At 34.8% G+C, this 15,042-nt stretch overlaps 1 protein-coding gene and 1 long non-coding RNA gene across 4 annotated transcripts; both read right to left on the bottom strand.

Annotated features, from left to right (window-relative positions):
- Positions 1-646: 646 nt before the first annotated feature.
- On the bottom strand, positions 647-9,566 carry LOC115422150 (pre-rRNA-processing protein TSR2 homolog). The gene is made up of 5 exons (XM_030138252.1): positions 9,469-9,566; positions 7,504-7,594; positions 7,274-7,365; positions 4,911-5,069; positions 647-1,179 (listed from the first exon to the last, which is right to left on the bottom strand). The coding sequence occupies exons 1-5, from the start codon at positions 9,544-9,546 to the stop codon at positions 1,069-1,071; spliced, it is 531 nt and encodes a 176-aa protein (XP_029994112.1). The 5' UTR covers positions 9,547-9,566; the 3' UTR covers positions 647-1,068.
- Positions 9,567-12,782: 3,216 nt separating this feature from the next.
- On the bottom strand, positions 12,783-14,344 carry LOC115422153 (uncharacterized). 3 transcript variants are annotated; one of them, XR_003935800.1, is made up of 2 exons: positions 14,323-14,344; positions 12,783-13,873 (listed from the first exon to the last, which is right to left on the bottom strand). It is a non-coding gene; the product is annotated as an uncharacterized LOC115422153 (long non-coding RNA). The 3 variants fall into 3 exon arrangements; XR_003935799.1 differs by lacking the exon at positions 14,323-14,344 and adding an exon at positions 14,228-14,281; XR_003935798.1 differs by lacking the exon at positions 14,323-14,344 and adding an exon at positions 14,139-14,212.
- Positions 14,345-15,042: the final 698 nt, after the last annotated feature.

Genomic DNA, 15,042 nt, shown 5'->3' with positions numbered 1-15,042 from the left:
ATTTATGAAAATATGTTCGAAATGACCATTTTTGGACGTCATTCTATAGCCTTATGAAAATTCCAATTTTGAGCCTTTTGGTGACCATCTGAAAAAAGTGTTGAAACAACCTGAAACACCTCAGGGAGTGTTTATCGATGCCTTAGGAATGCTCTAAAACACTTTTCAAGCATTTATGAAAATATGTTCGAAATGACCATTTTTGGACGTCATACTATAGCCTTATGAAAATTCCAATTTTGAGCCTTTTTATGACCATCAGAAAAAAGTGTTGAAACAACCTTAAACACCTCAGGGAGTGTTTATTCTGAACTTTGAAAGGTCCAAAAACACTTTTGGAGCATTTCTGACCTGGTCATCTTGGATCTTTTTTTCACCCATGCTAAAAGTGTTCAGGACAAACCTGACTTCAGAGTTAACACTCTGAGGTATTTTTGGTCGTCCCAAACTCTTTTTCAGATGATCACCAACAGGAAACAGGTGGTGTTCTATGGCATGACCCCTGAAAACGGTTATTTTGGATCATTTTTCCATCGCGGTTTCAAAGGTTTTTCTAATATATTTTTGGTAGATTTGGAGCATTTTTCATCATAATAAACAATAATATGACCAACTTTAAAATCACAAACTAAAGCTGATGAAAATGAAACATATCTGGTAATCTTTTATTTGGACAGTTTGAAGCATTAGTAAAACTTCAACTGCACATTTACAAATAGTTCTAAAAATGTCTAATTCAAACAGAACGTATCAACCGTGAGGTGTTTAAATAAGCGAACAGGGATCCTGTTCCTGTCACTGACTCAGTAAAAGTCTGATGGGATCAAACCTACAGGAGTTGACGTTTAAACACAGTTATTTAAAAAACACCATGAAGGTCATTTAATCTGGGGTCAAAGGTCACGCTCCCCTCCCTTCAAGTCCACATCCCAGGGTTAAACCTTCACAGAGGTTCGACCAGGACGTCCCAGAGACCAACATGAGGACAAATGTCCAACAGTCTGTGTGTCCCATGCTGAAGGTCAAAGGTCAAAGGTCAGCTCCTCCAGGCTGCACAGTTCATCCTCTTCACTTCTTCCTCCGCACCACCGTCCACCCATCGTCTTCATCCTGAGGAGGAGGAGGAGGGGGGGCTTGTGTCCTGCTGACCGATGGACTGGACGTCTCACACTCCATCCCCTGGACACAAAAGCACCGGTCAGCAACCATCAGACCAGACCAGCTGACGTAAACACTGGTCTGACCTTTACCATCCAATGGAAACAGATGAACAGGAGCCGTTATTCAACACTTTTACCGACAACTTTATGAACAGATTTCACACATTAGATTAAATTGAACTTTATCGATCCTTTGGACGGGGCCTCGAACAAAAAAAACAGCAGCGAAAAAATAACAGTAGTAATAAGAAAGAAGTTATAATACTGTGTTCTAATTCTAATAAAGCGATAACAGTACTAGTAGTCATAACAACAGTATATACGGGGGGGGGCTGAAAAGTTCGTAGCCTGAGTAAGAAGGAGTTCTTCCACAGCAGTGAAACTGTGCATACATTAAATTCAACCTCTCCTGACACTGACTGCATGGTTTCCTTCCAGATAAACCCACACTGGATAAATAATTTAGGACTTCGAAAAGTACTGAACTTTCCAGACTATAAGCCGCTACTTTTTTCTCGTTTTGAACCCTGCGGCTTATACAGCGATGCGGCTCGAGTATAGATTTTATACAGGCTAATGGTCTCCAGGGGGCGCTCTAGCAGGAAGCACAAAAGTGAGACAGACAGGTGGAAGAGGTGATGAAGAGGAGAAGTTTAAGCTTAACTTTTAACAATCATTTTGTGTGTCATGCACAAACCCTCATCATGGAAAACGTGAAGAAATGCATATTTTGCTGCTTTTAAGTTAAAACCAATCGATGCATCTGTCTAAGAAGGAAACAGAGCTGCAGCACAGAAGTGCCATTGAGCAACAACGGAGGAGAGACGTAGAAGGTGAGTGACGGAGCCTTTGAACTCCGACACTGAAGAAGACGACTGCTGTAGGTTCAATGAGCAGAAGGAAGATGAAGATACAGATCCAGGACTTTTCTGGGTTTTTGAACCAGCCTGTTCCTGCCGTTTTACAGGCACTGTTTGGAAAAAAGCAGTTAAGGTATGGAAATAAATATTTACATAATCTGTCTGTTTACCATCTTTCTATGTAAATATCTCATGTCACAACGTGGACACCTGCGGCTTATAGTCAGCCGCGGCTTATAGCCCAGAAAGTACGGTAGTACCAGAGACATTTGGTGAACCATCCATGGCACCGTGGTCTTATCAAATGTCTGCAGAAAAAGGGCTTAGCCCCCCCAGGACGTCCATGCTGACATGGCTGCTGTAGGGGCTGATGCTCCAGGTTTATAGACTGTGCAAAACTGGGAAGAGGAATTCAAGAGGGGTAGGGAGAACGAGGGAGGGGTGAAAAGCAAGCATTTTCATGAAATGTCTGTAGTACTACTTTTCCAAGTCCTAAATTATTTATCCAGTGTGGGTTTATCTGGAAGGAAACCCTGCAGTTAGTATCAGGAGAGGTTGACTTTAATGTATGCACAGTTTCACTGCTGGGGAAGAACTTCTTCTTAGTCAGGCTATGAACTTTTCAGCCCCCCCCTCGTATAAGTAATAGAAAGAATAATAACATAGTAATAATAAAAATGGGAATAATAATACAAAGTGACTATTGACACAGTACTGTGGCATGAAATATGGGTTTATCTATAACCACAGAGCCAATCAGCGCCCTCGTTATATCATGTGTAGACCATCATGTACATCCCGAAAAGTACTGAGGCAATCATAAGGTGAACAGGTCATCGTGAAACACAACTGATGCTTAGCTCACTTGGTAATGTATCAGACTGCAGCATGGAAGACCTGGGTTCAATTCCCAGTGGAAATAGCTTCTTTTTTTTTCCCTAAAGATTTTCGGGGGGGGAGGTGTTTACTGGTAGGTAAATACAACATTGATATAAATCAGCCACTGGGACAACGTTCAGAGTGCAGAATTCAACAGGACCACAGCACTGAACTGACACAGAACTGAAGTCACATGACACACTACTGCATCTAACATGTAGCGCCGCCCACCTTCTCCAGAGCAAAGAACACCATAAAACAACATATAGTGTATTTAGCACAGTAACTCCTTTTCTATAATATATACTATCACTAATTTGTCATTTCTTCCATGAGTTGCCACAGTACTGTGGTAGAAAAATGCACAAAAGAATGAACTGAAGTATACGGCATATATGACCACAGTACTGTGGCAACAAGAGGAGAATGAGTAAAATTTTAAAAAACACAAGAGGATAATGAGTAAAATAAAAATTAAAAAAAACCAAAACAAGTGGATAATGAGTAAAAAAAAAAAAAAAATAGAGGATAATGAGTAAAATAAAAAAAAAAAAGAGGATAATGAGTAAGATTAAAAAAAAAAAAAAAAGAGGATAATGACTTCATGGAACAGTATCCCTGATTGGCAATAGACACAGTGATATTTTGTGCCACAGTACTGTGGCAGTAGCCATCGTCATAATAATAATTAGTATTATAAAATTAATTGACAAAGACAACAATACTTTACACATAGTCTACTATGACCACATTTCATCACATACATTTAAAGCAGCGTCTGATTTTTATCACAATCCATGTATCATTCGTTCTTTTCATATTCAATTGAGAATCCACAAACGGAAAATGAAAAACTGACTTGTTACTTCATTATTCATGTACAAATCAAAAATCAAAAAACAAGTTGTTTTTCATTCTTTTGATTGTTCACACAAATTAAAAATTGGAAATAATCAAATGGACCAAATGTGGGGTTTCATGTTGACATTTTTGATATCTGATTTGGTCTGACCCAGAAGTTCCTGACTTCTTCATGTGTTACTGAAGTGTCTTCTGCTTAGATTGTCTACCATGGACCCACTGTATCAGACAAAACAACACCTGGAAGGCCCGGACCATTTTTTCCAGTTTGTCATGTCGTCGTCCTTCAGAGTAACGCGTTTTCTGCCTCTGAGTAACACCACATAACCAATAACACGACTGTTCAGCTCAACACACCAAGAAGTTAGTGACTTCTGGGTCATATCAAATCAGAAAATTGTTTTACCTGCAGTTTAACGCTATATTTTTTTCTGAAAAAGTGACTTTTTTTCAGTTTTCTCTGTTTTCATACAATAACCTTTGAATTTACTCTGAGTTTTAATGAACAGCTACATGATCAGTGGGTTAAATATTAGAAAATACACGATTTATACTGAAAAATGCAGTGGATAACATAGTAATAAATCGTGATAAATCCCTCAGGAAAAGGTTAAATATAGAGAAACATTCATTTGGAAATCTATAAATGTTAACATAACAAGCATTTGTTTTGTTCATTTTGTTTTTATTATTTTTTTCTCAGTTTTGTTCAGTTTGTAGCTTATATTGCTAATGTTGTTTTGTTGATTTATTATTTGTTTTTGTTCACTATATAGCATATTTTATTCTTTTTTACTATGTTTAAGATTCTTTTTTTTACTTATTTTTTTATATTATTTATTATTTTGTACATTTTTTATTTATGTTCATTCTTTTTATTATTTCATATATATATATATATATATATATAAACCCAGTGTATCCATCCACTGTCATTGATCCAACTCCATGGGTTTTACTGGTGAATCAATGCTGTAGAGGATGACGGTGTTTCCATGGTAACCACCTAACCTCTGAACGTCCACATTATTTACACATATTGATAGGATTCGTGGATCAACAGGTATGAAACATCTCAGACACAAAAACAGATTCTTTGATGAACCTGTGAAACGTTCGGATCGACAGAATCAGAACCGCTCAGACCCACCTCTGCGTCGCCGCCGTTGCTGTCCTGGTCGGAGTCGCTTGGTGCCGCCGTGACCTTCGCCCTCTGCGTGTTCTGTGTCAGTTTGCTGATGTTGGTTTGGAGCTGCTGCAGCGCCCCCTGCTGCCACAGAGCGAACATCTGCATCAGAGTCAGCGACACCTGAAAGGACAGAGACGCAGAGGTGAAGGTTCAACTGCAACAAATATAAGAAAGAACTAACGCACTAGCAGCAGGAAGTAGGTCACGTAGACCACTGGAGAAAACTGCATTCAAAAGTGTGGACTTGAAACACTCGCTCACTTTTCATTTGATGTTGATAGAGGAAATACAAACAGAGATATGACGGTTTGAAACTGGAGCAAACAAACATGAGTAAAAGTATGAAAATTAGGTGGTGGGGGTTATATATCTTACCATAGCTTCGTCATTTTTTTGTCCTTTTTCAAAAAGTAAAAACTGGCTGAATCTGTGGATTCTAACCCACAGACTGCATTAGCATTACAGGTAAGGGTGAGAATGACCCCCACCTGAACCAGATGAGGAAACCAGGACGACTGGGGGGGGGGGGGGGCACACTCATGTAATGTTGTGACTTTATTTGGGAAGGATAAAGTACAAGTAATTTGTGTTTAGATTTATTATAATTTGACGATGCATATGCAATTGCAGTTAATTCATTTCTGAGTAAAAAGATACAAGATATTTCATTTGTGATTTATGTTGAAAGTTGAGTTAAAATAAGCAATAGTAAATGCTAAGATTAAGATAACTACATTTCCCATGAGGCTTAGCATTACCTAAGAAGTAGGGATGCACCGATACCACTTTTTTCCAGACCGAGTGCGAGTACTTACATTTGAGTACTTGCCGATACCGAGTACCGATACGAGTACTTAATAATCCCATTCCAGTTCTTAGTTCCTTTTGTAAATGTGCTTTATTGTCGTTGTCATTAGTCGGACTGGAACAAAGTGCTGCTACTGACATTTAATGTGTTAGAATGGGCATTTGTCAATTAATCCACCAGGGGGCGCCGCTCTGAATTAACCATACTGGACAAATACCACGAAGAAGAGGAAAGTTATTTTTTGAGAAGAAGAAGAAGAAAGTCAGTAATAACAAACATGGAGACGACAGAGGTAACACCAATGTGATAGTAATATTGCAGCGTTTTCACTGGTAATGTTTAAAAGTTTAGCTTCAGCAGGAAAAGAAAAGAGAAATGAGCCATAAGTTTCGTTTTCACTTCCGCTGGCGGTGGTCCGCACCGCTCCGTACTCCTGGTGGTATTCTCTGTCTCCACCAGCACCTGGAAAACAGATAGAATGTACGCAGAGGACGGACAGAACGCTGTGTCCGTATCTGTCTGTGTCTGGAACATTACTGTCAGTCAGTGTTACTTTTATCACCGTCGCTTATTTTGAAAAATCTCCACACTCTTCACACTGCCCACACATTATTCCACCGCCGCGTACCTGCTGCACTGAACTGGGAATGTCACACGGCCGTAAGTGGTATCAGTGCATTTGTATCGAATTACTTTTACGAGTACGAGTACACACACTGAGTATCGGAGCCGATGCCCGATACTGGTATCGGTATCGGAGCATCCCTACTAAGAAGCAAAGGGAATTTTTCTCGGAGGCAGATGTACGTATGCCACGAGTTGTGAAAAGTTGTATGTTTCAAGTTGCCGCAGTAAACAGGAATGCGTCTTTTTAAACCAAGAGTCTCGCTTCGTTGTTTTTGACGTAATTTGAATAATTACAACATGTAAAGATATGCTTTTATGTCAACTGTTTAAGTATAGTTTTAATTTATTACATTTTAAATTTTATATACCTAATATTTAGAACCAATATTCACCTTTAAAGTCTTTGAAAAGGTTCGTTAAACATCTTTGTGTTATTTATGCAAGAAATTATAAAAATGTTTCAAATCAGATTTTTTTTTTGAGTGTTTTTTGGCCTTTTGTGTTGCTATAGCAGGTTAAAGTGGAAAATGAATAGGCAGATGATATAAATGAAGTTGTGCTGAAAAAAGAGATACCAAACATGGGTATAGTAAACATTTCTTTATATAGTATATAAAGGTAAAAGTAGTCAAAAACAGCCAAAATAGGCCCAGACTCCTAAGGGTTAATGACATAGAAATGTTGGTTTCACAGATTCTCCTTTTAAATATGTGACGTTTACATCCTGATGAACTGCAGGTCAATAAACCGTATAAAACATCAGTGTTTTACTGTGAAACTGAAGCTGAAAACTCCTGTTTCCTCTTTTTCTGAAACATGAATCTTGTTTTTTTTTCCATCTTTTCTGATCCACGTTTGTCCTTTAAAATCAAAGTGTCAGTGTTTGTACCTGAGGTAAACTCCCATCATCCACCACGGTGTCGAACTCCTGATCCATCAGCCCAGAGATGTAATCCTCCACCTCGTACTGGTCCAGATCAGCTGATGGGAAAACACACACACACACTATTCAATATGTGCAAATCATTTTTAGATATTTGAACATGGAAACGTAACATTTTGTGGCTTTAATCCAAACAGCCCGTAGTCATTAGCTAACTGGTTACCGTGGTGACCTACCGTTGTCATGGAAATACTGCTGGACCACATCCACCAACCAGTCAGCTTTCTGCTGACCGTACACGCCTCCAAACCCGTTGTCCACGGCGATCTGAGGAAATTCAGACGTTCAGACTAAATATGTGATATCATCATTTATCTGTAAAAGTTGGACCCATTGAACTGTTACCGTGGAAACAGTGGAGAGACGTTTTCAAGTGGACATTAGGCGCCATTTAACATTGTCAGAACATACAACAATTCACAGTATTGTCATCTTATTTATTTTACTACTTTTTAAAATGTTATTACTGTAATCATTAAAATTGTTTTCATGGAAATGTCAAGAAAGTACACATTTTTGGCTTTTTTAAAACTAAATAATTGCGTATACTGGAAACATCACGATGCAACAGTTTTTTCTGATGCATTTTTTATTTTTATTTTAATGGAATGTCCTTTGCAGTGGACAGCTGTTGTTTTTTTTTTTGTTTTTTTTTTGTATAAAGCTGTAAAACTCTTGTCCATGAAACCCATAGCTGGGTCTGAGGACGTTAAAGTTCCACCTCTGTTTTTTTTTGTATTGTAATAACAGTATCTTATGTTTATGTTTATGCATTTGGCAGACGCTTTTTTCCAAAGCGACTTACAGGGGAAACCAATCAAATCACTCACTCAATCAAATTTTATTTATATAGCGCCAGATCACAAAAAAGTTATCTCATGACACTTTATATATAGAGTTAGTCAAAACCAGACTCTAAGCCAATTTATAGAAACCCAACAGAATCCTCTTCTTAACATCTTTTACTAATAAAATCAATTAAACCCATAAATAATCATCTGGTTTCCTAAAATTTCACACAAAACCAAACACTCACCCTCTAAACTTGAAGTAAATAATTTGTCATTAAATGTATTTCGTGGCTGCAACGTTTAAAACAATGTTATGTTTTTTCTCATAATATAAAGGTGAATTAGGGTAAAAAAAATTTAATAAATTGGTCAGACATTAATAATAAAGCTATAATATTATGAAAATAAAGCTGTGATTTTATTTTAGTGAAATGTCTTCATGGAAATAAAACAAAGAAATCATCAGAGTCAAACAACCAAACACTGACCTGAGGTTCAGTCACAACAGCTGCTGCTGCGTTTGGGTGAGATGGGAATTTTCCAATATCTTGCCCATTCGGTAAGAAAATAGGTTTTACAAATAATTTTAATAGATTTGTACCCTCTACATAATCATTACTTCACATAATATTCTGATATAATATTCCCTTGTAAAGACATACATTTTATCAATACATATTAGATATTTTTGTAAATCCTAATACTCCTTCATTCAGTAGAAACACAAACATACTACAGTCATAAACACACTCTGAAGCGTTGTTTATACTGTGAATACATACTGTGACACATGCACAAAATAAAGACAATACAAGAAAAGACCGATTTCACCTCATTTTCACAGTTCACATAAAATCAATTAAGATTTGGTTAAAAACGCATAATTTTCAGTTTTCAAGTTTGCATCAGAATGTTAAATTAATGTCAGATACCTGGTTTCTTTGTAATAATAGAACACTTCAAACATGAAAAAACCTCATTAAACCAGCCCCACCATACAAAAAAAAACTGTATTTACACTCGTCAGATTTGGTAACACTACGTAAACTAGTGTTGACTCTTAAAAACTGAACTTTAATGACTCTGCTTCTGTCTGAAACTGTGTCTGCCTTCAGCCTGTTAGCTTCATGTTGTTAGCCTGTTAGCTTCATGTTGTTAGCCTGTTAGCTTCATGTTGTTAGCCTGTTAGCTTCATGTTGTTAGCCTGTTAGCTTCATGTTGTTAGCCTGTTAGCTTTAGCCGCTCGGCTCCTCGGATCACGTCGGGTATTTCCGTCTGTTTCCGCGGTCTGTCTGTTTACCTGTGGACGGACCGGGCTCTCAGGTGTGTGCACAGGTGTTCGGGTCTTACCTGGAGGACCGGCCAGGTGTGTAACACTGCTCTCACTCCTTCTCTGAACACTTCACGTGAAGCCGCGGAGGCCGCCATGTTGGACGTGTCAGACAGAAGTAGTGGAGTACAGATCTGGATCCGCATCGATCAGGATCAGAGTCCGGGATCCGGTTTAGTTTATTATTAAAACACGTTTATTCTCTATATACAGGCATTCATATCATTTATATATTTAATGTGTTTAATTTTTAACTGTATGTGTGTTGTTGAAGGTCATATATTTATGAATGTCGATTAAACGTATATCATTATTAAAAATAGGTTAAAAAAAAAAAAAAAAGAGAGAGAGAGAGGGAGAGAGAGAGAGAGAGACAAATATTTATGTTTCCATTTGCTAACTTTTTTATGAATATTATTGTCAGTGTTGTGAAGGTTTCTTTTGAAATGTAACCGATTACAGATTAATTTATCAATCTGTTGAACATGGAATGAGTCACTTAGATGTCAAAAATTACTTTTTCAAAGTTATGTAATGACTCACATTTAATGACTATATTATAATTCCTAATATTTAAAGCTGTGAAGTTATAAAAACACCCATTTAAACCAATACTGTGCAGTCATGTTTGATTTGACAAAGAAAATATTTGTGATTTAATACTTTCTGTTGAACTTGTGTTATTTTTATTCATTTCATTGATTTTATATATATATATATATATATATATATATATATATATATATATATATATATATATATATATATATATATATATATATATATATACACATACATATATATACATATATATATATATATATATAGTTATATATAGTTATATATAGTTATATATAGTTATAGTTATAGTTATAGTTATAGTTATATATAGGTGCCAATTTTTGTAAGTTTTTGATCATTAAATCAATTACAAAAGTGTATTTTTTAAATTGTTATTCAACTTTCTTATTGTTTTACTTTTACAAATAAGAGAAAGTATTCCAAGTCATATGAAACAGAATGTACTTGTATTTTTGATCATTGATGTCATTTTACAGAAATGAATTCATGATTATCCCCACATATGAACAAAGGTTTACAGGGCAGTTTATGGCACTTACTTTTGCAAATAAATAGATAAATAAATAGTAGTAATGGTTTATTAAAAAGACAGATCCTGAATGACTCAGACTCTCCTCTTTCATATATATATATATATATATATATATATATATATATATATATATATATATATATATATATATATATATATATATATATACACTGAACACAAATATAAACGCACCACTTTTGTTTTTGCTCCCATTTTTCATGAGCTGAACTCAAAGATCTAAAACTTTTTCTATGTACACAAAAGGCCTATTTCTCTCAAATATTGTTCATAAATTTGTCTAAATCTGTGTTAGTGAGCACTTCTCCTTTGTCCTTTGCTGAGATAATCCATCCACCTCACAGGTGTGGCAGATCAAGATGCTGATTAGACAGCAGGATTATTGCACAGGTGTGACTTAGGCTGGCCACAATAAAAGGCCACTCTAAAATGTGCACTTTTACTGTATTGGGTGGTCCAGGGGGGTCAGAAAACCAGTCAGTATTTGGTGTGACCACCATTTTCCTCGCACAGTCTTCTTCATGAATTCTCTGAAACAGCTTTGGAGATGGCTTATGGTAGAGAAATGAACATTCAATTCACAGGCAAAAGCTCTGGTGGAGATTCCTGAAGTCAGCATGACTACTGCATATTCCCTCAAAACTTGTGACATCTGTGGTATTGTGCTGTGTGATAAAACTGCACATTTTGGAGTGGCCTTTTATTGTGGCCAGCCTAAGGCACACCTGCACAAAAATCATGCTGTCTAATCAGTATCTTGATCTGCCACACCTGTGAGGTGGATGGATTATCTCAGCAAAGAAGAAGTGTTCACTAACACAAATTTAGACAGATTTGTGAACAATATTTGAGAGAAATAAACCTTGTGTGTACACAGAAAAAGTTTTAGATCTTTGAGTTCAGCTCATGAAAAATGGGAGCAAAAACAAAAGTGGTGCGTTTATATTTTTGTTCAGTGTATATATATATATATATATATATATATATATATATATATATATATATATATATATATATATATATATATATATATATATATATATATACACATATATATGTATGTGTGTGTGTGTGTGTGTACACTTTTTTTTTTTTTAAATCATATGCTCATTTTTTCATTTCTCCAGACTAAATTATCTCTATCTGTGCTTCTCTTTGCACATAAGGAAAATTAAGTGTAATAAAATTCAATAATTATATGAATCTCAACACAAGTAACACTGACTCCAGACTTTATGTTGTATTTTTCATGGTGCTTTTGGGAACCTTTAAGCCACAGATTTGATCATTTTTGCCCATTTTCTGAAAAAACATGACCAAACATACTGATTTATGTCAAGTCGTGGTGAGTTTAGTCCATATTTGACTCATCAGAAGGTTTTTAAAACTGTATCTTTCATTAAGTGTTTTCGTATTTTCTTATATCCAAGAAAAACAATAAAAGCAGACGCTTTAGGATTTTATTTTGTTTATTAGACAATTTATGTAAACTATAGGAAAAAATGTCCCCTTCACAATTTTAATACCAATACTTTTACTACTATTATGATTATGATGATGGTGATTAATAATAAGACAAAGAAGAATAAAAAGAATAATTATGATGATTTTTTTTTTTTGTATTCAAGATGGACTAATAATTATTGGCCTTATACACAAACCAATTTGTTGTTTATTTTACATGCTTACTGTTTTATTTCTATTTATCATGTAAAATCTGATGTAATAACATGAGTCACCAGCAGGTGGCAGCAGCAGCTCTACAAAGACTCATGAAAAAATACAGAAATAAATGAAAGGCACATAAATGAAAAGGAATTAAAGCCAATAAGAAGTGTTTCTCTTATGGGTTGAAGGTAAATGTGCTGACCGATGGTTTTATTTTGAAAATCTGCTTTTCCCTTCCTTTCTAAATAAAATCTCTTTCAGATAGGATTTTCTCTCCACAGCAGGATTTTAATCCTCTCAGGCTTTTTCTTCTTTTACAGATTTAAAAGCAGACACAAACGCTCTGTTTGTCCACTGGGTTTTTCACAAAAACAGTGGATATTTATTCATTATATAACAGACTCTAACTGGGCGATCGTCCTCTGAAACTGGAAAAACCTTTTTTCCCTCCTCGTTTTTGTCTGATTCTGCTTCTTTTTTGGTTTTGTTTCATAAACATGTGCATCGAAACAACAGGAAACAAATCCAACACTGTCGTCGTAGCAGTGTAACATTTATTTATAGATTAAATGTGTGAAATGAGGAGTTTGTTGTTCAATTCAGCTGAAAATGATCAAACAAGTACAAACAACAGAATAATAAACTGTTCAGTCTTTTCTGTTCAGACTGTTCTCAGTTACAGTAACTTTTAAAATACACATTACACCCATAAAGATCAAATAAACAGGAATAATCCCAGTTTTATAACTCAGTGCAGTCATTATTCTACTGCACAGTGTTGTTAAACTGTAACTTATTCACTTCTTCACTGGTAAAAATAGACTCTGAATGGACAATTTGTGCCATTGTATATAAAGATCACACTTCTGTTGTCAAATAACAAGATTTATCTATAAAAAAAAAAGAACATAATGATAATTTCAGTTCAGGTTAGAGGATAAAAACACACTGTTTTTCACTGTATTGGTATAAAACTGCAGAGGAATCACCAAAATCTGCAGAAGTGTTTTATATTATTCCATTTTTATGAACATTTTTAGAACGGGGAGGAAAGTGACTGATCTGCCTTTGATCGGATCCAAAAAGCTCCAACTGAAATAAAAAAAAAAAAAAAAAATACATGAATAAGTAAAACTGACTAATATTTAATCACCTGCTGAAAAATGAATCCTGTGTCATATGACTGAAGCAGAAGAGAATAAATGAATGAATGAACAGATGAATGAATGAAGATGCTGCTGGTGTTTTCTGTACAAATGTTGGTGTTGTTTTTTCCAAAAGTTCTTTCCAAATAGTTTTGACATGTGATGTACGAGCGAACAGGGAACAGGTGGATGAACAGTAGAACCAGGCGACTCAAAGACCTCAAAACCAAACTGAAATGGAATAATTCAGGTTAAAAAAATGTCCTTTATGAACAGTTTTCCCTCAAAGTCAGTATTTCCAGTCAGATATTAGTTATTATTGAACAGCACTGACACTGATCAGTTATAGAGCATTAGATCAACACAGATCAATCGATATATAAACATAGAAATAAAAAACAACAGCTCAAAACTGAACTGATGTGAGAATCTATCACATCATGTATAACAGAAGCATCATGACATCAGACAGTATCTCACCTGTACATATCCTATATTATTTGTATATATTCTATATTATCTGTACATATTCCATATTTCCTGTACATACTGTGTATTACCTATATATATCCTATATTACCTGTATATATCATATATTATCTGTACATATCCTATTTTATCTGTATATATCCTATATTACCTGTACAGTTATTACCTGTATATATCCTATATTACATGTATATTTATTAGCTGTATATATCCTATATTTCCTGTATATATCCTATATTACCTGTACGTACATTACCTTTATATATCCTATATTACCTGTACGTATATTCCCTGTATATATCCTACTTTATCTGTATATATCCTATATTACCTGTATATTATTACCTGTATATGTCCTATATTGCCTGTATATATCCTACATTACCTGTACATGTCCTATATTACCTGTATATACCGTATATTACATGTACATATATTACCTGTATATATCCTATATTACCTGTAATATTATCTGTATATACCCTATATTTCCTGTATATGTCCTATATTACCTGTACATATATCACCTGTATATATCCTATATTGCCTGTACGTATATTACCTTTATATATCCTATTTTATCTGTATATATCCTATGTTATCTGTATATTGCCTGTATATATCCTATATTACCTGTACATTATTACCTGTATATGTCCTATATTGCCTGTATATATCCTATTTTACACATACATTTATTGCCTGTATATATCCTATGTTATCTGTATATAGCTTGTATATATCCTATTTTATATGTACATTTATTGCCTGTATATATCCTATGTTATCTGTATATAGCTTGTATATATCCTATTTTACATGTACATTTATTGCCTGTATATATCCTATATTACCTGTACATGTCCTATATTACCTGTATATACCGTATATTACATGTACATATATTACCTTTATATATTCTATATTCCCTATATATATCCTATTTTACATGTACATTTATTGCCTGTATATATCCTCTATTACCTTTACATATATTACCTGTATATATCCTCTGTTGCCTGTATATATCCTTATTTGTTGTACATATTTCTCATCTGTAGTATTGTTGTATATTTCAGTCGTTTTTGTAGTACTTTAGTAGTATATGTATATATAATATTTTATCCTGTAGTTTTTTGCACATGCCTACATTCAGTATT

Source organism: Sphaeramia orbicularis, chromosome 7 (assembly GCF_902148855.1).
Source record: "Sphaeramia orbicularis chromosome 7, fSphaOr1.1, whole genome shotgun sequence".
Taxonomy (NCBI): Eukaryota; Metazoa; Chordata; class Actinopteri; order Kurtiformes; family Apogonidae; genus Sphaeramia; species Sphaeramia orbicularis.
The sequence above is the reverse complement of the archived record's forward strand: the minus strand, read 5'-3'. Positions and strand labels throughout refer to the sequence as shown.